Here is a 27,141-nt window from a genome sequence, read left to right on the forward strand (position 1 = left end):
TAATTGCAAGATTTCAACCTGTCAGTTAATAGTTCAAATATTTTGTCTTCTGGGATGTTGGCAAGTGCCTTGCTGACCACTGCAATCTACTGTTTTGCTGATAGGCTGTCCAACTTTTGAAGAATGTCAGGATGTACATTTTCTAATTCATCATCACTGGATGGGAGTGCTGTAACACCAAGATAACTGTCCACTGACAGACCATAATCATCCTCCGCATCCTCTAGCGTACTGTACTTCTTTCTCAGGTGGTTCACAACTCTTTGTCTAACTGTAGAACCTACAAAATAGATGTCATTCTAGTAAGTAAGCCATAGTATTTAATGCTGCCTAATCATTCAGATCCCATCGTTCCTTTTAATATTCCACTTTTCATTGCAGTCGTGGATTAAATAAATAATCATGTGTTTGCAATTTTGCATCCTTTGAAGACCTTCAAATTCTTGTCCCGGAAAAGGTTTGAACTGTATGACAAAAAGGTAACAAACTTGTACACTACAAAAGGGAGTAACTTGAATTATCATTTGATGCATTTTTATCTTGCTTTTCATAGGCCGAAAGCCAACCACAGAACCCGAAAAGAACTCTCCACAAATAACAATAATAATAAATAAATATTTTAAGGGGAGTCCTTGAATCACCTAGAGGTGAAAATAATAATGCTCATGCATAATACTGTGTAAATGTGTTTTGCTGCAAAAAATAATCTGCTCATGGGTAATTAAATAAGAAGACAAATTGGGTGATCTAATGATAAGATAATATTATTGAACTCACAGATAAATTATTTGCCGAAGCTGAAGCCTGAGGCAAATAACTGATCTGCTTGCCATTGACAAATCATGATATTTTGCTCAACCGCGTCAAATAATTGTTAATTAGTTACATGAGATTTGAACATCATTTCATGATTACTTTTTTGGCATATGAACTTGAAACCAGTGATGTGTTCATTATGGAGTGTTTTTCACAAGCAAAGCTACATGTAAACAAGAATCTTTTCTATGAATATATGAAAAAATAAAAATTCAAAGCATTGCAGCACACTACATCAGCAGTGCTGTCACAGTAAGCTTTGCAAAGAACAAACACTTATTTAACATACTTCTATGACAAAAAACACCAAAACACTCACATACACTGTAATCAACATCTTTGAAGGGGGCGAGTAACAAAATACAGTAAAACATAAGCTTAGCTAACAGTATCTCAAAAAGGCAGCACATCATTTGGTAAAAATGAGTTGAAAGCACACATCAGTTAGTCCTTATTTTTCAGAAGCAAAAATTCGAGAAAAGAATTATAGCACATGAACTTAGCTCTTTACCAGTTCTCAGACAACTTTTCCCAGTAGTGGTATGAATATACTGGGCCGCTTCTTGCCAGTAGGGGTCTGCGGGATTCATACTCGGCCATACAGCAGTCGAGGAAGGCGATTTTCGGTCATCGTGCAAGCATATAAACTGAACTAGAGCTCTCTCTTCGCCTCTGGTCCAAGGCTTTCGCTGAACTTTTGGGGGAATCGAGGTGAACAGGTTGGGCGACCTGACACCTTTTTCGCGTGTCACAAATCTACATCCACCCTGAATGTAAGAACAGATAACGTGCGTCAGGAATATTCGCTCCTACCTTCGAATTTCTCAGCAAATAAAGGCAAGACAGGAGATAATTAATTAAGCTTAAAACTGGAAAACATACTAGTTAAAATTCTTCAAGCTTGAACATCAGCTTACCTTCACTCCCTTTGGCGAGGACGATGCGAACAAGCGATTTCCTTCGCGGCTTGTTGACGAAAGGGGCGATCTCAAAGATGACTTTCTTGCGGAATTTCTGTGCGTTCTTGGGAGTAGCTCCAGTGGGTAATAGCTTTCTTTTTTCGTTACTGTCCATAACTGGAAGCCCATGACAACACGGAGTCTTAACGTAGCGACATAAATGGTTTGGAAACACTTGTCCTCGCAGTATAGTCGAAAAAATACGCCACCAGCTCAAAAGACGATGCTTACAAGACCTTAGAATGAACAATTTTGGCGCCTATTTTAACGTGAAATCAGAACGGCTCTATCTTTTTAAATACTGGAGACCTAAGGAGAACTAAGGGTTTCAACATCGGTCGATGACTTAACTTTGCATACTGGTTACTTTCATCCGAAGGTCTACAGGGAATTGCGAGCAGTGTGCGAAATTCTAAGACGCCCACTCAACTTGGTTTCTCAACAATAGACCTAACCACTCGTGTAATATATGCACATGCAATGATTGTGGCTTTGTCTCGCGAACAATGTTCCACTTGATTTAGCAAAAACACCGAACAAAGATGCTAGTTTCCCGAAATTAAAAAATGTGTCCTAAAAATTAGTTCTTTGAGCAGATATTCTTACCCAAAAAAGGACAAAAATGGCGGGAGAGTCAACAAGCGAACGCCATATTGCTGACAAACAACGACAACTACAATCTTGGACAGAATAAAAAGGAACAATTAACCCCCTTCCCCCCCCCCCCCAAAGCAATGATGAAGGCGCGAAGGAGCAAAAATGCGCCATTTTGGCATCATTGAAATGGGGGGGAGGGGTGGTCCAGGTGTTCCATTTATTTTGTCCAAGATTGTATTCAGGCTGTGAACGTCACGAAACAGTGACAGCGGGTAATTAGAAAGCCATCAGTCAACTCGTTTATCACGAGTGAACACAGCTCTCTGACGCAGTCACGCGCGTCATCTGTTTATGGTGTGTACTCTAAGTTAAGGCATTACACGAGGGATATTTTCGGCAACAAGGAGAATATATAATGGTAAATTGTTATGCGACTTTCGGAAATAGCAGAGGAGGTGAGAAAGAACATTGTCATCACCGAGAAATATCTTAGAACATGCCAGGGAGAAAAAGAATACCCGAGGAAACAAAAGCTACAGTTAGAGCGCTTAAAAGTAGCACATATCTCACGCTAGACGAAATTGCTCTACGATGTAGAATTTCCAAAACAAGTGTTCAACGCATAGCAAGCGCAAAAGACAAAGTGCCAGAGAACCGTTGGCAGTTTTGTGGAAGGAAGAAAAAACTCACTCCAGAACAAGAGGCATTAATTCTTAGAAGTATACTAGAACTGAGGGACGAAGAGGGCTCATTTTCCTCACGACGTCTGATGGAGCGTACAGGAATTCGTCATGTCACCGACCGAACTGTTAGGCGTTTACTAAATAGAAATGGTTACTTCTTCCTCCAGGCACGCAAAAAGGGGCTAATGAATCAGACGGACAAGGACCATAGAGTGGAGTTTGCCCGAAAAATGCAAGCAGAATACCCCCCGAGCGTTTGGACAGACTCTGTCGCTTTCTATTTGGATGGTGTCTCATTCGTGTTCAAGACTAATCCGCTGGACCAAGCTCGCGCCCCGAAAGGAAGAGTGTGGAGGAAAAGATCTGAAGGCCTGACACGAGGGTGTTTGGCAAAAGGCAGTAAATCCGGAACGGGAGGAAAAGTGGCCAAGTTCATGGTAGCAATAAGTCACGGCAAAGGAGTGCTAGTTTGTGAAAGATACGAGAAAATGGATGGAAACTATTTCGCATCTTTTATTGACCAGCATTTCAACACTATGTTTGAACGATCATGCAAAGGATTGAGTCGACTTTGGCTGCAAGACGGTGATCCTTCACAAAACAGCAAAGCAGCCCGTGAGGCTATGATTCGTTGCCATTGTGAACTTTTAAAAATCCCGCCGCGAAGTCCAGACTTGAATCCGATAGAGAACATATTTCACATTGTCACTAAGAAGTTGGCAAAAGATGCGCTTGAAAGAGGCATAACACGAGAGTCATATGAACAATTTTGTGAAAGGGTACAAAGAACGATCCGTGGTATTTCACAACAACTGATAGATAGAACTATACAGTCTATGAGTGTTCGTGTGGCCGGCATAATACGGAATAGTGGCGAAAGACTGAAATATTGAATCTTAAGGTGTGTAGGGTACTTGAATTATGTTTAAATGACATTTGGACGTTTTTGCGACGGTTTACGATATATTCCACACGATTTAAGCCTGTTTGTGACGGTTTTTTAACGATTTATTACGGTTACAGGCTAATTTAAATAAAATATGAATTAATGTTTGTTATTTATTTTTTAAAAGTCGAAATCGTCGAAAATCGTTTAAAATCGCTGTTAATTGTTTGGAAATCGTGTCAATGTACAAATTTGTAAACAAAAATCGTTTTCAACTTTCAAACACGAAAATATCTTTAGAACAGAATAAAATATTAGCCGACAAATATCGCCAATGAAACGTTTATTTTCCTTAAAATAGCGCGGTTTATTATACTTCTGCGTTGCTGGCGCTCGAGCGTAGCGCGCGAAACCTATGATAGTTGAAATGTCACGAGCGACGAGGGTTCATCTATCGCATCCGCCTAGTTCCCCTGTTGATCTTTTCTTTTTCTTTTTTTTTGTTTTTTTTTTTCTTCTTTTTCTTTTTTTGTTCGTGTTATCTTATTTAGGTAAATTTGTTCTCTTAAACAGTTTGTTCAAGCCAAACTTATTTTTTATTGTTCCTATTCTCTTTTATTACTGCGACTTTTCGTTAAGAAGTGGTGTAATGTAGTTTACCTTGGACTTGATAACTTAACAATTACTTTATTTCATTCAATATTCTATTGTATATGAATATCTTTTACAATCCAATAGTAAAATTACTTTTCTACTGATAACTTACATTCAGTTGGGAAATTGACAAATGAATACACAAATCGCAAGCGATTACTTTCTGACTAGTTTATCGAAAAAATTCATTGATTCATTTATTGCCGTAAAATAAATTCAGCAAAACATCTAGCACAGGGTTGAATGGACAATTGTTCGTTCTGCGGAATCTGCCTCTGAAACTGAAAAGCCTTCCATCGTACTGCCATCATTTCTGTCTCCATCTGGTCGATGACCCCTCCCTTGACGTATACGAAATCGTGCTTTGTGGTGCAAAAGATCGGGGTGTCGTTACGAAATTCCAGATCTTTAGAAAAATGTGATTTTGGAGCCGGGAGATGCACCGACTGGCCCTCGAGCATTAATAGCAAATCGTGCCACTGGATAATCTGTGTATTCCATCCGAAGTCGTTTAAGAAAATGACCTCTGCCTTTTCTGCCCCTACCCAGGCGAAAGTGGATGTGGCGGGATTAGTGAAAGACTTGTAAACAATGTTTAACGGATTAAGTAAAAATGTCTTGCCTGTATTGGCAGGGCCCTTGATTAAAATGTTGCGAAATTTTCCCCTCCCCTGTTCTAGGAGATCTTTCACAGCCGCGGTAAAAACTTCAATTGGCACGTGGTTCCACATAAGTAGCTGTTGAGCGCATTCCGCCCACCGGCCGTAACACTCAGCGGTGCAAGGGTCTTGCAGACATTTTTCCAAGATCTGAAGTCTTGTTAGCTTACTTCTTTCCAGCACTTCACTCGCCTTCTCCATCTCCCAGGCCGTTGAAATGCATTCCTCTACAACTCTGTTTCCTCTGTTCATCACGAACTCTGCTAGATCGGTCTTCCCCTCAGCCTTTTGGGCGCTCGCGAGCGCGAGTAGTTCAGTTCGGTTTTGAATTTTCTTTTCAAGTATTATGTTTGACACTTCATAACAACTTAAGCGCCTCGATCGCTTTCGCTTTACTGACGTGTTACTGACGTTTCTCCCCGTCATCCGAGAGCGGCCATCTTCTTGATCTCTTTCTTTACTTCCTTCGCTTTCTCTGCCACTTATGGTATCTGACGTTGAATCACGAAAATCCGCGGCCGGTCGTCGTCGCTTTGCCCGCGCTTGACTTGCGGCCATTGTCCTAGGTGGACCTGAGTTGCTTAAATCTGGATGGCCAGCAGACTGGATGAAATCTTGATCTTCTTTGGTGGTGTACAGCCATGCCGAATAGTAGTTGGTGTGTCGGTTAGAAAAGTGAAGATAAACATTCCACTTGTTCTTTAAATATTGCCATATCGGCAGCCACCTCTTAATCTTGTTTAGTTTAATGACCATGTGATAATGCTTCCCTTGCTTTTTATGGTTTTCCTGGCTACAAGTCCATTGAATTACTTTCGATTTCGGTCCCTCGCAATTCAAAACCGCCTCACAAACGCCATCTGCGAACGACTGTCTGTCCGGGAAAATGCTGAGATCAGCTTGGCTGTAGGTTATTAAGTACACGCTTCTCACTTTGGCTGGCTGCAGTTCGTTATCGGAACTATCGGACTGTGAACTACTAGATACATACTGAGAGAGTAGCTCCATCGTTATGTTCCGACGAACTTCTTTGACAAGTATAAGCAGAAATATGGAACCGTTACGCTACTTTTAATTTCCCGCGCAATAATTCCAAAAGCATTCTTCAAACAGAATAGAAAGCCGACTAAGTTAAGGCATGAACTTGACAATTTCACTCTGAACATCGCACGCATTTATGCATCTTTTGTTTAAAGTATGTAAAACGCTTAAAATAGCACTTGATTAAGTGTCATAGAAATCACTTTTTCAATCTCGACTGGGTATGCCTTCACCGTAAGGTTTGCGTTCTGATGTACAGTGAATCTTTTAAGCGTGCAACTGCTACAAATAGTCCCGCCATTACCATAAATAACACACCTAGTCACGCCAGTATGAATCTCGGACAATCTTGGACGGAATAAAAAGGAACAATTAACCCCCTTCCCCCCCAAAGCAATGATGAAGGCGCGAAGGAGCAAAAATGCGCCATTTTGGCATCATTGAAATGGGGGGGAGGGGTGGTCCAGGTGTTCCATTTATTTTGTCCAAGATTGTAGCTCAGCGCACAATGCATGCCGGTGAAATCTCCTCCTTTGGTCAGCTGGGTCATTTGGGCCGGTTGGGTCATTTGGGACAACTGGATCATTTGGGACAACTGCATCATTTGGGCCAGCTGGGTCATTTGGGCCAGTTGGGTCATTTGCGCCAGGTAGCTGGGTAATTATCTGGGCCATTCGAGACTTGTTGGTTGCATCCGAGAAAGCCCTGGACACTCCTCGCCTCAAGCCTCGCTTTGAGCGCGGTTAAGCCTCGTTTAAAAGTAAAATAAATTCCAAGATGGCGGAGTGATTCCATCAGATAGTACGCAGCCCTTACAAGGTCTCTCCTGATTGGCTCGATCAAACAATCGGAAACAATAAGGTACTTAAAATTCAAAATGGCGGACGATAATCGCGAAGCGCGAAAGTGAACAGAATGAGTTGTTTTTGAACGGTATGTTTTCCTGTTCAGTTTTTAAAAGCCTGGCAACGGTTAATCTACAAACAAAGAATTATAACAGGTTTGCATCGCGTTTTCATTTTGGCGCTTTTGCGTTTTAAGCACAGATTTTCTCTAAGCATTACGCGTTAAGAATTATTGAAGCAGATTATTTTCCACGAATTATCAAACAACACTAAATATTAAACTTATTTGCAGATGATTCTTGCAAATTTTACCAGAAGTATTATTTTATTTTAAGTAAGCTTACATTGTGAGTGCAAACATAGTAGAATTTTAAGCTATTATTTACCCCATGTAACTAAATGAATAATATTCGATCGCATGTGGTGTTTGGGGGTTTTTATAAAATAATACACTTCATCAAGAATTAAACGCTACAAAATGTAAACAGAATTTCCAACACAATTCTAGTTTAAACCCCGCTTGTTTAAAAATTTATGGCATTTTCTCTGCAGAGGGTGGAACACCAACTTCATTAAAGTTGATGATTAATTTTTCATCAAAGTGTAAAGCCTTGCTCAATCCTCAGGAATTACTGATCACTTCAAAGAACATCATAACAAAATAAATGCAAACAAATAATATTAAATCAAGGTGGGGATCTTTTATAAAGTAGCTAGCCAAGTTTTTGTAAGGCTTTTAATTTACAAGATCAGTAATTTTTTGTCATTTATGGTGCTGTCTTGTTGAAGAGTAACTATATCAAAATCATTGAAAATCAGCTTAACTTTTCACAGGGTTGTAACACCAGATACAGCTTTCTGTTCATGAAATCATTCTTTTGGACACCTGCATAATAAAGACGCCTTCCTTTTATGGATAATTTACAGAGGCAGGTCCAGAGATGTTCAGGGAGGATGGGTGAGAGAATTTTTTCAGCCATAAGGGGGGGACCTACCCTTGGTAAATATAGGCAAACTCATTGATGTGGACACCTCTATGATAAAGACACCTCCTTTTCATAGATAATTTATAAAGCCAGGTCCAGAGATGTTCAGGGGGGGGGGGGAGGGAGAGGGTGGTTGAGGGAATTTGTTCAGCCATAGGGGGAAACCTACCCCAAATATTGCTCTAATTAGCTCTAATTGTAAGGATGTTGAATACTTTCTTCCACTGATGGGTCTGTTTGATCAGAGTGACCTTATTAATAAATTGTGTTCAGATTTGACTGTCTATTTTATTTGTTATTTAATTTGTTTCAAGCAGTTTTTGATTTGAGTGTTGTAAAACCAAAACCAAACAGTTACTTACCAGTAAGACTAATCCGCCAATCTAAAACCATTGCAAAACCAAAACCAAAGTTATTGCCTGATTACTTTTGCCACTCAATTGAAAACCACTCTATTATACTTAATATTTAATTTGTTTTCTGGTTCGGTCTCCTTTTTGTGATCAAATGCCCTTGTCCCTATGTACTAAGCTGGGTGTTAACCAAGGCATTTTCTCATGAATACTGAAATTAGGTCAAGTAAATTTGGAGTAACTTTGTACTGTTAAGTTTGATGCAATGAATTAATTTAAAAAAAAAATTTAATGTGAAAAGAAACCAAGGTTATATAAACAAAGCCACTTAAGCTTAGCTTTCAAACTGTTTATTCTAAATAGAAACCTGATGCAATTTTAGCAATTCATAGACATAACGTCTCAGCAGAACAAAACCTAAGGTGAGCAGTAACATGATATTATTCAGTGAGGGATGTTCCACAAGTATTTTGATGTCCATTATTTCCAATATTTTGTATAGCAAATTCCCTTGCATTTTCATTTGGCAGAATTTTTTCCACCAAGTTCTGTTTCAAATTTAGTTTATAAGGTTTCTGACATGGACAAACTAGTTTCATGTCTCCCAGTTGACTTTGGTGCTCTGGGGCTTGAGGGATTGGACATGAGGACTTTGCAGATGAGCTCCCAGTTGAGGATCTTGGAGGATCTTCTTTCCTTACTATCACCACAACTCCATCCTCAGGACTATCTTAATTTTTTTTCTCACTTTATCGTCATCATCTGCTCTCATCACGTTAGTAGGCACATAAGGCTACCATGGTCTCAATCCAACACTGTCCTTTTTGCGCACCCAGCCTTGTTACTTCATTTCTATGCAGTCTTTCTCCAAGTGGTCTCGGTTCTCCCTCTTGCCCTTCTTCCTTCTGGTACCTATCCCAATGCTGTGAATTAGTCAGTCATTTACGCTCTGTCTCCTTAGTACTTGTCCTAACGAATTCTTCAGTCTACGTCACACCTTGTAATTTACGTCGTTTTCCTTTCTCAATTTTAGTGGATGTTTTTAAAATTATTTGAGGGGAGGGGGTGTATACACTGTTCATCAGTCGTTGATTAACTGGTGGTTGTTGAGAAGTTATTTTCAATTGGCAGTTGTAATGCGTTTAAGTGGCCGTCCCCGTTGTGGACAGGTGGCTGTTGTGAGTGTATGGACTGTCCGCTGGGACAACAGAAAGTGAATATTGTTAGAGAGGGGGCCGTTAGAGGAGGTTCAACTGTAATCATGCTGTTGATGCGCCCTGAACACCTCACTGACTGACAAACAGTGTTAGCTACTTTTCCATGTCGATGTCGGTTAACGTATTCCAGTAATAGCGCTACAAATTAAATTCATTAAATTGCAGTCCAACCTTTTCCAGCAATTCTATCTTGGATTGTATCATTTAGTTTCCTGAGAATTTCATCCTTTCTGAGAATTGGATTGATTCCAATTACCTTTAACCTTTTCCAGTGTTTCCACCCACTTGTTTTCTTAAACTGTCCTGTGTTTCGTTTTGGCTTATCCAAATGATCCGACAATACCAGATGAAAGTTTACTAAAAGCATGCATGCTCCCTTTTTAAAAGTAAACCAAGGGCATTAGATAATCTTTGAAAAGAGAGCTATACTCCATGATTCGCTCCTGCGGTTAAAGGCGCTACTTACTTTGAAGATTAGCCCACCAGGGATCAAACGTTGTCAGATTTATTTGAACTAGAGACACGGCTCGTTGCGTCCGTGGTTACATCGTAGTCAACTGAAATAGAAATAATTACAAGATGAATTATTATTACAACATTCTAAATCGAAGCGACAAACGATTTCGAAACTTACAATTTGTGTTCCTGGGTGTCGGATCCCTTTGATCGCTATCTTGATGTTTTGCTCGCGACTGTTGATTGACTTGACTTCGAATGTCCGTTACATGATAAGATTTTCCTTTTAAAACATAAGTCACATGATTTGTTTTTCCCGCCACGCGTGGTCGAGGCGATTTCGCAATTACCGACGATAATTAATTCAATTTTTTTTTTTTTTTTACACGCAAATGAACATGCAAATCACTCCATTTCGTGAAACCATTTACAAGAGATTCTGAGTGCCTCGGTTAGAGAGAGAGTTTCGTTTGCTTCGCTATGATGGCAGGCAATTTAAAGCTAATTTTAGCAGCCAGACAACACAAAGCTTAGAAACATTTAAATGCCTAGGGTTGTCCAGGTGCGTCAAAAAGCCCACCAAAGTGCTTGATGGAAGTCGAGTCAAAATGACTATAATATAAAACTGGCATAAATCAAGACAAACATGAAAGACAAAAAACACAGTATCTTTAAGACTTAAGAATAAAAAGCAGCGATATCAAAGAATGACGTTTTCACGGCTCCATGCCACCATTCTCAAATTCAAATAAGATACGTTATGTGAGTTCATTATATAGTGAATGTACGTGTGAAGGTCTCAGTGCAGATGATTAAGAGATAAAAATAATCGATGAATAAAAATAAAGATACCAAGTGTGGTGCGCTTGAACTGTCAAATAACTGTCATATTTCGTGAACGAACAATGTGTTGTTTATGAATACAAATGTGATCTGTGCGACGCAGATTATGTGGGCTATACATGCCGACACCTATTTCAGCGCGTTAATGAGCAGAAGCATTCTGTCATTGGTAAACACCTGCGGGACGTACACAATCTGAGGAACAAAAAAAAAAATCTCCGTGACCAATTTACAATCCTCAAGAAATGCCGTTGGAAACTGGATTGTTTAATTTATGAAATGCTCTTCATCAAAAACAAAAAACCAACACTTAACACTCAATCTGACTCCGTTAAAGCAAAACCTTTTATTTGACAGTTCAAGCGCACCACGCTTGGTATTTTTACTTTTATTCATCGATTATTTTTATCTCTTAATCATATGCAATGGGATCTTCACACGTACATTCACTATATAACGAACTCACATAACGTATCTTATTTGAATTTGAGAATGATGGCATGGAGCCGTCGAAACGTCATTCTTTAATATCGCTGCTTTTTATTCTTAATTGTTTATCGAAAACCTTAGTTATTAGAATGTTTAACATTGTTTGAAAAATACAGTAAACACAGTCAACTATTAAGCGGCCACCCCTTATCAAGCGGCCAGTGTAATTTATCGAAGTCCCGAAGTTATTGTTAGTAGACGACTAGCCTGCGAGAATGCTCACCTTTGAGTCGCGCGCGAGCGGCCAAGAGCAAAGTGATCCGGCGAGAAGGAGTCTGGTGAAGAGGAGCCAAGTGCGGCTTCGCCGCTCGATTTCGCGCTCGCGGCTAGGCCGCGCGCGTTTGTCCTTCCCGCCGGATCGCTTTGATCTTCTCCGCTCACGCGCGACTCAAAGGTGAGCCTGCTCGCAGGCTAGTAAACGACTGCAAAAAAGCCCTATTAAGCAGCCACGGCCACCTTTTGGTCATCCTGATGCCGAGAGCCAGAGAGCGGCCATTCAAAATTTAAAACATGTATGCAGTTTGACGAAAAGGGCAAGAAAGATGGTCGTCTGGGATAGAAAGTGATGACTAATAACATCATCTAAGCACACATTTATCTTGACTGTCTTGACCTGATTCCATGTCCATTAAACAATTAACAGTATACGAACCCCTATTAAGGTCATTCCCCAGTATTGCATTGCGCATCCCTACTGCGCATAATTTCACGCATGATTATCGCGCGCGCATTAAAAAATGGCGCTTTCTCTTTACGGCTGGACTTCGGCATAGAGGTAAATCGTCATTTTCTCGCAAACGAGTATGGTGACCTATCATTTTTTTCTGTTGTTTTGGATTGAGTAATAAATTTCTCTGTGTAAAACAAATATGGACCAATTCTCAGTGTAGAACAAAAAACAACTGTCGGAAACGTGAATTTAATAAGCAATCGTGACTACAATCATAGTGCTATTATAAAGATTTATTGGGTATAAACAAGGTGCTGTTGCTCCTAAACGAACATGGGGACCTCTCATTTTTATTTCAAAATGTAAGTTCCTATAATATAAACAATCAATAGGCAAAGTTTCACAAAGTTTCAGTGGAATGCCCTTAAGCTTCCTTAAAATTCACAAATAAACACGAAGTAGTCGAAGTAATTCTCTCACCCACTAGCTACAAGTCTCCGAGAACAGATGTCTGCGAAGTGTTAGGGGAAATGTGGACTGAAATAGCATAAAAGTTGGATTTTTAACGTTTTAGGAGTTATCTTTGAGTGGAAACCTGTAGAAATAGTACACTAAATAATTTACCTTCAGCAAACTTATAGCAATTTTTGACAGTATATAACAACAAATAACCATTTCCATTTGCCGTTAACCCTTTGAATACCAACTACGTATATATGCGTAATTAATGGTTGTGCTCTTTGTACCACTTGCGACGTCATGAATTTAAATGTCATCAGATATTCTTGATAAGCAAATAGTAGTACTAGGCTAGGCCTTTCCGCACAATGGTCAGGTTTAGATATCGACGACATTCCAACGTCGCAAATCGAAAAACAACATTATCAGTTTTGGTGCAAAAACGGTGGTAAAATGGTCCACTACGCCTATAATTGATCAAGGTCCATTTCTAGGCTTCGCCCGCAATTAACATCCAACTTTTCACGGCAGCCAGAAAGAACATACAATGCAAAAGGTAGCCAGTGTAAAAGGGCCGAGAAAAACAGAAAGGAAAGGGGCAACAAACAAAATTGAGAACGGTTAATGGCAAAAAAAAAGTCCAAATTTTGGCTTACGCGCACGCCCGGAATGGAAATTTTGCTCAATTTTGTACCTAATCTTCAAAAAATCTCTCCTTTTAGTAAAAAAAAAAAAAAGCTTTCCTAGCAAAACTTAGGCTTATTTAGCGTCATGGCAGCTGAAAAACCTGACTAAACGGTTAAAAACGGTATTTTGGGGCGAAAGTTTGGCATTCAAAGGGTTAATAGAATGAATGTATTTTACGCTAAACAAACTGAAATGATTAAGCGAAAGAAAACTCAATTTTCAATTTATGTTGTAAATTAAAGTTGGCTTTACACAGCTTTCTAAGTTGGGCGTACATTCTCTAGATGGACATTGCAAAACACCTCTCTAGAGACCACTGAATCAGCTGTATTTATCGAGGTTTCAAATTGACTTCAGTCAACATGCAGTTGAGTTTAATCAGGCTCTTTCAGGTTTCGAGCTGACTTTATTCAACCTTCTTCAAAATTGTATCTCGAATGATGCAACCACGTATTTTGTTAATATAAATAGAGTGCTCTTATCCATGCAAGACGATTTACATCGAAGATTTATGTTGAAGATGGAGAAAAAAGAATAGTAAACATCTGCAATCCAATTTCAATAGGTGTCCTTATTTCAGTTCAAACAGATCCAGTTGGTACCTTGGAACCCAGAATCAAGCGCACGTTTCCATCCTGTAGGCCTCTCAACGTCCATTTTAAATCGTAATTTAGAATTTAGCGACAAAACCTATTCTTACATATTTTGGTCGAACAATATCTAAAAACTAATTAGAGCAACAAGGCAACAAGGGCAACATGGCCAACAAGGCAACAAGGACAACAAGGGCAACAAGGGAAAAAAGGGCAACAAGGACAACAAGGGCAACATGGGCAACAAGGGCAACATGGGCAACAAGGGTAACAAGGGCAACAAGGGTAACAAGGGCAACAAGGGCAACATGGGCAACAAGGGCAACAAGGGCAACATGGGAAACATGGGAAACAAGGGTAACAAGGGCAACAAGGGTAACAAGGGCAACAAGGGCAACAAGGGCAACAAGGGCAACATGGGCAACAAGGGCAACATGGGCAACAAGGGCAACAAGGGCAACATGGGCAACAAGGGTAACAAGGGCAACAAGAAGATCTGTTAGATCTTATAACCGCGCGTTTAAAATTTAACTGTTTTCTTAGTACTACAGTCGCAACGCAGTGCATATTCCAAAGTAATCTTTGATGATTCATTGATTACTGTAGACATCACAGCACTTGATCAACACAAACTCTATTATCGCACCATCAGTCGTAGCCGTTGTGACATCTCCGATGACGTAATAGTCTTAATCTGGAACTTTCTTCGGGATATGTATGGGCATGAAGATACGAACACTATTACAAACCGCTTTCTTTCTTTAAAGTCACGATTAAATTTAATTGTTTTTTCCCTTGAGTTAAGGGTTAGCAAAGAAGTCACACGAGTCACATAATTCAAGAATTGCGTTATCTACGGCTATCTTTAGTACGGTGGTTATTTCCCTACCAATGACGTAATCTTTGCACGTTCTGACACGTTCTTTGCTTGGCTTGCAAATATTTAATTTTCCTTCCGATCTATGAACTGGCTGTGATGAAACAGTCAAAGGATTTACTTCATTTGCGTAAAACCAAAAGAAATACTCACAAAATTACAAATAAATTAATGACCGTCGCTTCTGCCGAAATAAACTTGCAAAGTAAACACGATCGTATTTGTCACGTAGCGAAAGTGAAAGCTGCAACGTCAGCGCATTCCATGGCTGACGTAATACCTTTTTTCAGCGTATTTATTTTTCCCTTTAAATCCAACGCTTTGATAAAACGAAAAGAAAATATATTTTACCCACAAAAAAGAAAACAATATCGGTGAAATTGTCCGTGTATTTATGTTTTAACAGCTTCTGGCGGAAAAAAATCACACGTTGCGTGACTCAAAGTTTGGCCGAGCGGAGGTCTGCGTCTGGTCACCGACAAAAAAAAAATAACAAGAAGATCTGTTAGATCTTAAAACCGCGCTTTTAAAATTTAACTATTTTCTTAGCACTACAGTCGCAACGCAGTGCACATTCGAAAGTAATCCTTGATGATTCATTGATTACTGTAGACATCACATCACTTGATCAACACAGACTGTACTATTGCACCATCAGTCGTAGCCGTTGCGAAATCTCCGATGACGTAATAGTGTTAATCTGGAACTTTCTTTGGGATATGTATGGGCATGAAGATACGAACACTATTAACAACAGCTTTCTTTCTTAAAAGTCAAGTTTAAATTTAATATTTTCCTTGAGTAAAGGGCTAGCAAAGAAGTCACACGAGTCACATAATTCAAGAATTGCGTTATCGACGGCTATCTTTAGTACGGTGGTTATTTCCCTACCAATGACGTACTCATTGCATGTCCTGACATGTTCTTTGCTTGGCTTGCAAATATTTCATTTTCCTTCCGATCTATGAACTCGCTGCGATGAAAGAGCCAAAGAATTTACTTCATTTGCCTAAAACCACAAGAAATACTCGCAAACTTGCAAATAAATTAATGACCGTCGCTTCTGGCGAAATAAACTTCCAAAGTAAACACGATCTTATTAGTCACGTAGCGAAAGTGAAAGCTGCAACGTCAACGCATTCCATTGCTGACGTAATACCTTTTTTTAGCGTATTTATTATTCCCTTTCAATCCAACGCTTCGATAAAACCAAAAGGAAATATATTTTACCCACAACAAAGGAAACAATATCCGTAAAATTATCCGTGTATTAATGTTTTAACAGCTTCTGGCGGAAAAAACATCACACGTTGCGTGACTCGGAATTTGGCCGAGCGGAGGTCTGCGTCTGGTCACCGACAAAAAAAAAAATAATAATAAACCACGGGTAAACCTAGAACCGCGCTCGGCCCATGGCCGCGCGGTTAACAAGGGTAACAAAGGCAACAAGGGTAACAAGGGCAACAAGGGCAACATGGGCAACATGGGCAACATGGGCAACAAGGGTAACATGGGCAACATGGGCAACAAGGGCAACAAGGGCAACAAGGGCAACATGGGCAACAAGGGCAACAAGGGTAACAAGGGTAACAAGGGCAACAAGGGCAACAAGGGCAACATGGGCAACATGGGCAACATGGGCAACAAGGGCAACATGGGCAACAAGGGTAACAAGGGCAACAAGGGCAACAAGGGCAACAAGGGTAACAAGGGCAACAAGGGCAACAAGGGCAACATGGGCAACAAGGGTAACAAGGGCAACAAGGGCAACATGGGCAACAAGGGCAACAAGGGCAACAAGGGCAACATGGGCAACATGGGCAACAAGGGCAACATGGGCAACAAGGGTAACAAAGGCAACAAGGGCAACATGGGCAACATGGGCAACATGGGCAACATGGGCAACATGGGCAACAAGGGCAACAAGGGCAACAAGGGCAACATGGGCAACATGGGCAACAAGGGCAACAAGGGCAACAAGGGCAACATGGGCAACAAGGGTAACAAGGGTAACAAGGGCAACATGGGCAACAAGGGTAACAAGGGAACAAGGGCAACATGGGCAACATGGGCAACAAGGGCAACATGGGCAACAAGGGCAACATGGGCAACAAGGGCAACATGGGCAACAAGGGCAACATGGGCAACATGGGCAACAAGGGCAACATGGCTACAGGGCAACAGGGCAACATCACTACAGGGCTACAGGGCTACAGGGCTACAGGGCAACATGGGCAACAAGGGCAACAGGGCAACAACGGCAACATGGGCAACATGGGCAACAAGGGCAACAAGGGCAACATGGGCAACAGGGCAACAGGGCAACAAGGGCAACAAGGGCAACAGAGCAACAGGGGCAACAAGGGCAACAGGGCAACAAGGGCAACATGGGCAACAAGGGCAACATGGGCAACATGGGCAACATGGGCAACAAGGGCAACAGGGCAACAAGGGCAACATGGGCAACAAGGGCAACATGGGCAACAAGGGCAACATGGGCAACATGGGGAACATGGGCAACATGGGCAACATGGGCAACATGGGCAACATGGGCAACATGGGCAACATGGGCAACAAGGGCAACATGGGCAACAAGGGCAACAGGGCAACAAGGGCAACAGGGCAACAAGGGCAACATGGGCAACAAGGGCAACAGGGCAACAAGGGCAACATGGGCAACAAGGGCAACATGGGCAACATGGGCAACATGGGCAACATGGGCAACATGGGCAACAGGGCAACAAGGGCAACAAGGGCAACAGGGCAACAGGGCAACATGGGCAACAAGGGCAACATGGGCAACAAGGGCAACATGGGCAACATGGGCAACATGGGCAACAAGGGCAACAGGGCAACATGGGCAACAAGGGCAACAGGGCAACAAGGGCAACAAGGGCAACATGGCTACAGGGCAACAAGGGCAACAAGGGCAACATGGGCAACAAGGGCAACAGGGCAACAAGGGCAACATGGGCAACAAGGGCAACAGGGCAACAAGGGCAACAAGGGCAACATGGGCAACATGGGCAACATGGGCTACAGGGCTACAGGGCTACAGGTCTACAGGGCTACAGGGCTACAGGTCTACAGGGCTACAGGGCTACAGGTCTACAGGTCTACAGGGCTACAGGACTACAGGGCTACAGGGCTACAGAGCTACAGGGCTACAGGTCTACAGGGCTACAGGGCTTCCGGGCTTCAGGGCTTCAGGGCTTCAGGGCTTCAGGGCTTCAGGTCTTCAAGGTTAACATGGGCAACAGGGCAACAACGCCAACCGCGCAACAAGGTTAACATGGCATGGGCAACAGGGCGGCAAAGAGTGCAACAAGGCAACAAGAGCAACAAGGGTAAGAAGGAAACATGGCCAACTGGGCAGCAAGTGCAACTGGGCAAATCTTGATCCTTACTTTATACCTTTGCATGAAGCATTTTTTATTTCAAGAAAAAAACAAAGAACTTCAAGGCTAAACTAACTTAAATCAACCTATTCATTCGATCTACGTTCTTAATATCCTTTCCCATGGATATGAAAATGCCAGTGTACCCAGTGCATATGACCCTCAAGTCATGCAGAGTATTTTACTTGAAATGTACGATAACAGCACTGCTGACTGTCATGACACAAGCAATGATGGGTTCACTGACAGCGAGCTAAACAGCATTTTTTGCCAGGCAATGAATATGTCTGTTCTTTGCAATCAGCTAAGGTCACTCTGAACAAATCCCAGGTTGAGTTTCAAGCTTCTCTACTTGATGCCCTGCAGCTTACTTTTGTTCAGTAACTCCACATTCAACACTGAGAAAGTTGCTGAACATTCTGAAAGGCTAAATAAGAATGTACTGGGTTACAACCTGAAGTTTGCCACAGAGAGCTATGGCTTCCCAGCAGATAGCATTTTTCTCAGCATTCTAAACCAGCTAAAGGAAATCTCAACATCTTCATCTACTCTACAGAAGCATTTGTGCTCTCTTGGAATTTCATTGGCAGAGAGTAGTGACCTTAAGATTGTGAAAGAATTGCGGGAGCTTGTTGTCAATGAGATGCTAAGCAATCCCGAAAGGTACAAACATGCCCTATTGTCACCAAATGAGGATTATGAAGAGGAAGTAAACAAATACAGAGAGTGTGGTTACTTTTCAAGTAAGTGGACATGCCAATTTGTATGGGTTATTGACCAAGTGTGAGTTCAAGATGGCTGGATAGTGGCCAAGTTCTTTTTCTGTGTGTTTATGGACTGAGACGGAGTCAAGGTCCATAAACATGCAAAAAAAAAGAACAAGGCCAATATCCAGCCATCTTGACCACACAAGCCTGGTCAATAAAGGATTTAGTCTATGGCTTTCACAGAAATTTTTCTTGCGGACATGGTGGGTAGCCAATCACAGAGCAGGATTTGATTCATCTTGCCCACTCACGGAGCTAGCCATATGATAAGACCTGATATTGCAAGGAACATGGGAACAAAAGAACTATTAAATTATATTAAGTGGTACCAAATATCCTTTAAGGTTTTGCTTGAATAGGACAGATCCCACATCCCACATCCCACATCGCATCTTTCCATGGATCAGTGCTAACATTAGATTCTATCCTTTCATTTAAAACTTACATCCTCCTGACTGCAAGGATGACTTGAGTGTAGCTATGTAGGGATTTACTAAGTTGAATGTTTTGGAATAATACACCAAACTTGTCAATTTGAATAATGCTTTCCAGTAATAATAACTTCATGAAACTGGAAAATGTGTTCTCAAGTATATTAAAATATCTTTTTTGGTTGTTAAAATATTTATTAGGACACATTTGACTACTTCTTTCCTTTTTCATATTTTTTCATATTATATATCCATTTCTTATAGATGAGTTGGGGAATGTCCTTGGAATTGGTCTATCCCAGATTCTGAGGCTGAACATTGTCTTCTTCACATCACTGGACCACATGCCAGTGGTACCAGTTTCCCCGTTGTTGCCTTGTTTTGCTACTAAAGCTCTTTTCTGGGATACAGTGTTGGTCAACCAGAATTATATCACTGTGTGGTACCTTTGGAGAATGTGAACGAGTCCATGCCACCCCATGTAAGGTCCACAAGTACATCTAGCAACACTGTACTAAAGGAACACCTGCCAGAGCACTGTTTGTGTGGTCGTGGTTCTGCTAAGAAAGATGGAAGAAAATTCTGTCATCAAGTACCAAATGGAAACAAGAGCCGGTGTAAGTGCTACAATACCATGGCTGGTTGTTCCTATAGATGTAAATGTGTTGATTGTGGGAACCCTTATGGCATTTCCGAGGCTGCCAAGCAGGCATACACACACGTAACAGTTCCTAGATACAGACCAAAGCAAAAACTGCAAGAGGTCAAAGAAAGCACATCCAGTCTAGATTATTTGATCAAACAAGGTTTAAATCCAGTCACAGGGTGGTCTGAGGTGGAAACTCTTACACTAGATTGCCTTGTGAATGTTGCCACATTGAAAGGTATTAGCATTGAACCTTCAAAAGTGCATGAATACTATTCCAGACTTCATAACATTTTAAGTAATGTTGGAAGTCCCTTGCAACCAAAGAAAGTCAAGCAAATGGAGGGAAAACTTCAGTGCATCAAGAAAGTGGCTAAGGGTTTTGAAGCCCTTTACAAAAAGCAAGTTGAACTGAACTTGTTCTAATTGGACAAACCCAGTGAGTCTTCAAATAAACCAATACATGATGTCTGTCATATTGTATTTTCCCAACTAATAAGGCCTTGTTAAAATGGGTTTTACGTAACATGTGATTCAGGGTATCATTGTCGCGGTTTTGTGGGAGTACTTTTTTCTTCTTTGTTCAAGGTTCTGTTGTGCTTGTGTAAATACATTGCACTACAAAGCAATACAGGTTAACTGTTTAGAGGTTTTGCAAGTATCTGGTTTTCTATTGCAATAGGCCATTTTACAGTTGCATGCTTGGCTACCTGGCCATGAATGCAAGCGAGGCTGGAGGTGACCTTGCTTTGATACTGACCTCTCTGCTTTTCTCTTGTAGATGCCAACTAATTAGCATAAAAACAACTTGATTTACACAACAAAAGTAGCAAGGCCTGTATCAAAACAAGGTCACCTCCAGCCTCGCTGCCATTCAAAGGTCAGGTCACTAAGCAGACAACTGTAAAATGGCCTATTGAGCTAGCAAAACACCCAGATTGTTAGATGAGCATTGTAAATAGTAAACATTGCAATTTACCCATAATTTGAGTGAACAAGAACTTTTATTTTCTATTCAATTACTTAATAATATATTATTCTCTGTCGTGTTAAATTTTAAAAAAATATATATTGCATCTTTGTATAAATTAATGAAAGAACTTTAAAAATACAATAAGTAAATGAACTTTAGCATTAATATTCTTAAACTATCCTTCCCTACCATGATTACTTTGTTTCAATTAGTGCTAAAAAATATCCATATCGATACACCTATGTATAAAATTAATCATATTCTGAAATTGTTTATTGATATATACATCTTCCACTGTCAGGAAACATTAACAAAAATATGTTTCATGTGAGATTGCTCAGTATGTTGATTACATGTATATTCAGGTTAATATTATTGTTATTACAAGAGTTGTATTGCAGCATTATTAAGGCCTCTAGTTTGCAACTCTATTTTGATGTTGCCAAGAATGCTTCAATCTCATCCTTTTGTGGATGAGCATCCATGACAGTTTCCTGCATGTCTGCTGTTATCTTGTCATCTATTTTTATAAAAGCAAGCCTGTATTCTTCGGGTGTAAGGCCACAAGCAGCAATAGCGTGCAGGCTTACGGCTGTTGGAAGTTTCTTAAGAAAAACTACCAATTTGTTAAGTGTCAGAACTGTACCAGTCCCAGTATCCTGTAAGCTTGCCATGGCTTCCTGGACAGCTTTACTGCTTGGCCTTCTTGTCGAGGAGTAGCTTCGTACCACTCTTCGTGCACATACAAACGGTCCAGGTAGACGCAGAATTCTGTTTTGGATATCCTCACTAAGAACTCCCACCTTGAGTCCCATTGATGACCTTTGCAATCATTTAATTCACCAAGAAATGGTTCAACTCACCGACCAATGGTTTAGTGTAGTGCCAACTGATTTAATGCAGACACAAATAGTGCAGTACGAGGTCAAGTCATTCGTGCAAACAGCAAATAGCTTAACTTAATGTTGAGCTGTTCAGTCATAGAAGGAATGGTCCAGTGTAATTAGTAATGATTGAACGAAATTAAAAGTGATTTAGCGTGGCACGAAACGAAACAGCCTTCTTTGCGCGCCGAACCGCAAAAAATACAACAGTGAAGTGGACAAGCCAAGATTGAAATGGATCAGTCAATGTGGGGTCTGACGTAATACGTATACCGTCATATTTGGCGTCAAATTAGCAGAGTGAATGAACGTGACACGGGTCACACCGACTCGGCGAGCTTGGCCAAGCGTGTTGCGGACAACGTCGGTAAGTTTGCGTCTTTTTATTTCATTTTGCAATGCATTTCTGTCCAGAAGATATGTCTTTGAGAGTGCCAGAGGGAACCTAGAAATTATGACAATATTTATGAGATCAGATAGGATATTATATCAAGGTCAAAGAAGGTTAAAGTCACGAGCCTGAACTCAAAGGAAATGGTGACACCTCCAGTTTACCCACCTTTGTTCTTTGTCTTGTTTCAGATTTAAATTTTTTGGACTATTTTCCACTATGGTACGGATTTTGCTCTATATTTTAACGCCATGTTTTAAATTAACAACGTTGATTGTATAGATATATGCTCAGGTAATTCGATTACATCAAAACGATTGTCGTCGGAAATAGTGTAACAAACAACTGAGCCGTCTACTCACCTCGTTGCTGATCTTTATCTGAAATATGCAGGGGCGTAGCGTGAGATTTTGAAGGTGTACGCACAGCGCGCAAATACTAGGGGGGTCTGGGGGCATGCTCCCCCAGAAAATTTTGAAATTTAGGGTCTCGGAAATGCCATTTCCAACTATTTCCGCGGAAATTCTTTATAAATAAATGCGACGGAAAATGCCGTAGTTGGTTGTTTATTTTACCTATCTTTAGAGTTTTCCGTAACCTACAACAAAAAATGCGTAAGAAAATGGTAAAAACAGGGTAAGACGTGCACTCTTTAGACGGGCGAACTCTGTTATAACATCATCAATGTCAACGTCCTTGTGCTTGGAAATGTGCAAAATTGCTAAAGAGCTCAATCTCCCATCTGCCATGGTACTTCGTAAGGGCGTTTCCGATCTCTTCATACTGCTGAAACTACGCTCAGCAGTGCAAGCAATCTCATTCCCAGAGTCTCCGTTCCCCTTGACCAGCGGTTGGAAAACAAGAGCTCTGGGAGCAATCATTTTGAAATAACCGACTTCTGCCCATCCGGTTTCACTGCGCAGTCTGCATCTATGGCGCACGCCTGAAATGGTTGCTTCTAGAGCTCTCGTTTCCGACCGCTGGTCAAGGGGCACGGAGACTGGGAACGAGATTGCAGTGATACAGGTACGTCAACAATGTTGTCACAGCAACATAAACTCCGGGATAGAATTGAGGGTTGTCATGATCAAGAGTCTCAACCAAAGTCTTTGGCTTCACAATACCATCCATTCCACTCCACTTTTGCCTCTATCTTTTGACCTCGGATTCGAATTCGCCCTCAGAGATGTCCATGTCACTGCCGAAGTAGCAGTGGATATCATTAACGGTTCTTTCTGTTAGCTCAGTGAGCTTCGCTGGAATATAGAATTAAAGCTAAAAGGGTGTTGGCTTCCTAAAACAACTAGAGAGTGAACAAGTCTAGGAAGCCAAATAACGTTTCTTGTCGTTTATGGATTAATTAAAAGGTACTGGGAAAACAAACACACAGGCCAGTATAATTCGAAATTTAAAAATCTGTCCTATTTTATCGTAACTTTGACAAATGCTATAAGGGAATAAAACTTTTTTTTCCAGATTTCAACTGTACGCACGGGCGTACGTGCGTATATGGATGCTTCGCCCCTGATATGTGGTACTTGGCGATGCTTTGAATGAAAACTTTATTCACTTTACTCTAACAGTTGATTGTCGTTAAGATACCTTGGTTCTTGGGCAGTCGCTTTATAGGAAAAAACTAGTGAATTTTGAGGAGGTTGGTGTGTACATTTTTTTTTTGTACACTACTAATTGTCGCGCACGTGTTTTTCTTTTATCATTTTCTAGGATATTTCTTAACACTATTTTTCTTTGCCGGAAATTTTTCTTTTGCGAATTCCAACTATGAATTTCTTATTTTACGACGACTGCAGAAATTCTTGTGCGCTCATGGGGCTAAATTTTTATCGTCAATAAGCGGACAGACACTAGAATGTATAATTTATAATTTATAATTTATTGACAATTTGTTATCAGTTTTTCATGCGTCTGTCCTGTTATTGATCATGAATTTCCTCATAACATTGTCCACAGGTAGTTTGACAATGTTATGACGAAATTCATTGTCAATAACAGGACTAGTTTTTTCCTATAAAGCGGCTGCCCAAGAACCAAGGTATCTTAACGACAATCAACTGTTAGAGTAACGTGAATAAAGTTTTCATTCAAAGCATCGCCAAGTACCACATATTTCAGATAAAGATCAGCAACGAGGTGAGTAGGCGGCTCAGTTGTTTGTTACACTATTTCCGACGACAATCGTTTTGATGTAATCGAATTGCCTGAGCATATATCTATACAATCAACGTTGTTAATTTAAAACATGGCGTTAAAATATAGAGCAAAATCCGTACCATAGTGGAAAATAGTCCAAAAAATTTAAATCTGAAACAAGACAAAGAACAAAGGTGAGTAAACTGGAGGTGTCACCATTTCCTTTGAGTTCAGGCTCGTGACTTTAACCTTCTTTGACCTTGATATAATATCCTATCTGATCTCATAAATATTGTCATAATTTCTAGGTTCCCTCTGGCACTCTCAAAGACATATCTTCTGGACAGAAATGCATTGCAAAATGAATAAAAAGAAGCAAACTTACCGACGTTGTCCGCAACACGCTTGGCCAAGCTCGCCGAGTCGGTGTGACCCGTGTCACGTTCATTCACTCTGCTAATTTGACGCCAAATATGACGGTATACGTATTACGTCAGACCCCACATTGACTGATCCATTTCAATCTTGGCTTGTCCACTTCACTGTTCTATATTTTGCGGTTCGGCGCGCGAAGAAGGCTGTTTCGTTTCGTGCCACGCTAAATCACTTTTAATTTCGTTCAATCATTTCTAATTACACTGGACCATTCCTTCTATGACTGAACAGCTCAACATTAAGTTAAGCTATTTGCTGTTTGCACGAATGACTTGACCTCGTACTGCACTATTTGTGTCTGCATTAAATCAGTTGGCACTACACTAAACCATTGGTCGGTGAGTTGAACCATTTCTTGGTGAATTAAATGATTTGTCGATTACTTCAACCGTCCCACTATTGATTACACCATTTGAAACAGAACACTTGACCGTTTGTTGTCAGACCTGATCATTCTACGTGTCGTACTCAGATGGATTCTCATTTGAATAAACTGATCCTTATTAGTTTGCTCCATTTTGATATCGGTGACTGAACCATTTCTAAATTGTCTAAATCATTTACTGTTTCAGTAGACCGTTTAACACAAGAGCACCTGACTATTTGTATTTAGACAGTGTCATTTGTCAATCATTTATTCCATTTCGCAAACCATCACTAAACCATTTATGTTTGGTCTGTGCCGTTTAATAATCTTGTATTTTTGGTGGTGACGACCGCCCATAGTCTTGTACGTACGAGTAAGTTAAGCTTAAGTTTCCAGGGTAAAGTTCAGTTGTAATGTTTGCTTAAGATGTATGGAATTGCCTCTGGTTCTAAATGTTTCTTTATCAAGCAGAAGTTATACATTGGAAGTAAATGTAACCTTGATTTCAAGAGGGACAGCAATGGGAATGATGGTGAATTATACCATTAAATCAAACTACTGTGTAAAATTTACTGATTGATTTATTATGATATTTTCCTTAGCACTCCAAGCTTGATTTGAGGTTTCCCAGTGTGAATTTACACATAAACTTAACTAACCTTTTATGCCTATTGTATTTTAATCATAGGATGAAGTAAAATTGGTAATGCCTTACATGTATGTATAATCCCTGGCCTCCTTATTTGAAGAAAAAAGGAAAACCTGTGAGGAAGAACCCTGGCTTATAAGATACATGTATGTATTAATGACTATTTAGGTGGCCATGGAGACTTTTTAAGATTTATTTTTGTAAGAGCTTTTGAAAAATTATATTGGCAAGTAAATTTTGGCATTTCACTAGTCAGTCTCTATATATTTTATATATAAACAAGGTGATTTGCATATCTGTTTTCAGAGTGCTCAGTAGTAAACTAGAGCGTGATTATAACAGATGACGAACTCAGCAACTGTAGATCTAATTTGACATTTTATTACTATTTAGTTTCGTAGTACACAGCTTGTGTGCAGCACTCATGAGATAAAATTGCCAAATGCGAATTTACATATCATTACACTGATTTGAAATACACATGCAACCGTTGGAAATATGATAGCTACAATAAGTGAACACTTTTACAAAAAAAAGGAAAATTGGAAATTATAGATAAACACTGTTACTATTGTGTAACAACAGAAGCTTTAAAAGTTAAAATTTAACATTTTTCCGGAAGAATTTGTTTGCATGTCTACATGAAGTTATCAGTTCATTCCATTTATTCAGAGAGGCTAACTCAGGTTTACAAATAATAAAGTACTTCTCCCAAAGGCGTAGGTTACATCGATTTGAAGTGGGGTTACATGGGGCAGCCTGCAAGTGACTTTGACAATAAATCAAAGTTCAAAGTCCCTTGAAAGATTTTAAAGCAAGCTGCCCCATATAACCCCACTTCAAATCAATGTAGCCTATGCCTCTGGGAGAAGTACCTTTGTAACCTGAGTTAGCCTCTCTGAACAAACAGAATGAACTGATTAGATAACTTCATGTAGACATGCAAACAAATTCCTCCTGAAAAATGTTAAATTTTAAACTTTAAATTTTAAATCTTCTCTTGTATTTCAATAATAACAGAGTTTATTCCTAATTTCCAGCTTTCCTTTGTTTTGTAAAAGCATTCGCTTATTGTAGCTATCACATTTCCAATGGTTGCTTGTGTATTTCAAATCAGTGTAATGATGTAAATTCCCATTTGGCAATTTTTATCTGATGAGTACTGCACACAAGTTGTGTAGTACAAAACTAAATAGAAGTAAAATGTCAAGTCAAATCTACATTTGATCAGTTCGTCATCTGTTATTTTATATATGCATTATATTAAGGTACATGTAAA

The 27,141-nt window shown here is 40.2% G+C and overlaps 3 protein-coding genes and 1 pseudogene across 4 annotated transcripts; 1 reads left to right on the forward strand and 3 right to left on the reverse strand.

Moving 5' to 3' along the window:
- Positions 1-78: 78 nt before the first annotated feature.
- On the reverse strand, positions 79-1,904 carry LOC145498620 (uncharacterized). The gene is made up of 3 exons (XM_081478519.1): positions 1,734-1,904; positions 1,328-1,583; positions 79-280 (listed from the first exon to the last, which is right to left on the reverse strand). Exons 1-3 carry the CDS (start codon positions 1,902-1,904, stop codon positions 87-89), a joined length of 621 nt encoding a protein of 206 aa, XP_081334645.1. The 3' UTR covers positions 79-86.
- LOC145496561 (uncharacterized) lies at positions 137-22,528 on the reverse strand. The gene is made up of 2 exons (XM_081476263.1): positions 20,635-22,528; positions 137-223 (listed from the first exon to the last, which is right to left on the reverse strand). The coding sequence occupies exon 1, from the start codon at positions 21,798-21,800 to the stop codon at positions 21,414-21,416; it is 387 nt and encodes a 128-aa protein (XP_081332389.1). The 5' UTR covers positions 21,801-22,528; the 3' UTR covers positions 137-223; positions 20,635-21,413.
- LOC145496553 (uncharacterized) lies at positions 5,017-6,669 on the reverse strand (annotated as a pseudogene).
- On the forward strand, positions 16,836-18,143 carry LOC145496541 (uncharacterized). 2 transcript variants are annotated; one of them, XM_081476240.1, is made up of 2 exons: positions 16,918-17,828; positions 17,861-18,143. In XM_081476240.1, the coding sequence occupies exons 1-2, from the start codon at positions 17,001-17,003 to the stop codon at positions 18,059-18,061; spliced, it is 1,029 nt and encodes a 342-aa protein (XP_081332366.1). In that variant the 5' UTR covers positions 16,918-17,000; the 3' UTR covers positions 18,062-18,143. The 2 variants fall into 2 exon arrangements, with proteins under 2 accessions (XP_081332364.1, XP_081332366.1); XM_081476238.1 differs by having other exon boundaries at positions 16,836-18,143.
- Positions 22,529-27,141: the final 4,613 nt, after the last annotated feature.

This window comes from Orbicella franksi, chromosome 9 (assembly GCF_964199315.1).
Source record: "Orbicella franksi chromosome 9, jaOrbFran1.1, whole genome shotgun sequence".
Taxonomy (NCBI): Eukaryota; Metazoa; Cnidaria; class Anthozoa; order Scleractinia; family Merulinidae; genus Orbicella; species Orbicella franksi.

Excerpts from the sequence above, each read along its gene's own strand:
- LOC145498620 (XM_081478519.1), bottom strand. The coding sequence starts at position 1,904 with ATGGGCTTCCAGTTATGGACAGTAACGAAAAAAGAAAGCTATTACCCA. Across the intron at positions 1,584-1,733 it reads CCTCGCCAAAGGGAGTGAAG|GGTGGATGTAGATTTGTGAC; the intron begins GTAAGCTGATGT and ends TCTTACATTCAG. Across the intron at positions 281-1,327 it reads GAAAAGTTGTCTGAGAACTG|GTTCTACAGTTAGACAAAGA; the intron begins GTAAAGAGCTAA and ends TCTATTTTGTAG.
- LOC145496541 (XM_081476238.1), top strand. The coding sequence starts at position 16,838 with ATGGGCAACAAGGGCAACATGGGCAACAAGGGCAACATGGGCAACAAG.
- LOC145496561 (XM_081476263.1), bottom strand. The coding sequence starts at position 21,800 with ATGGGACTCAAGGTGGGAGTTCTTAGTGAGGATATCCAAAACAGAATT.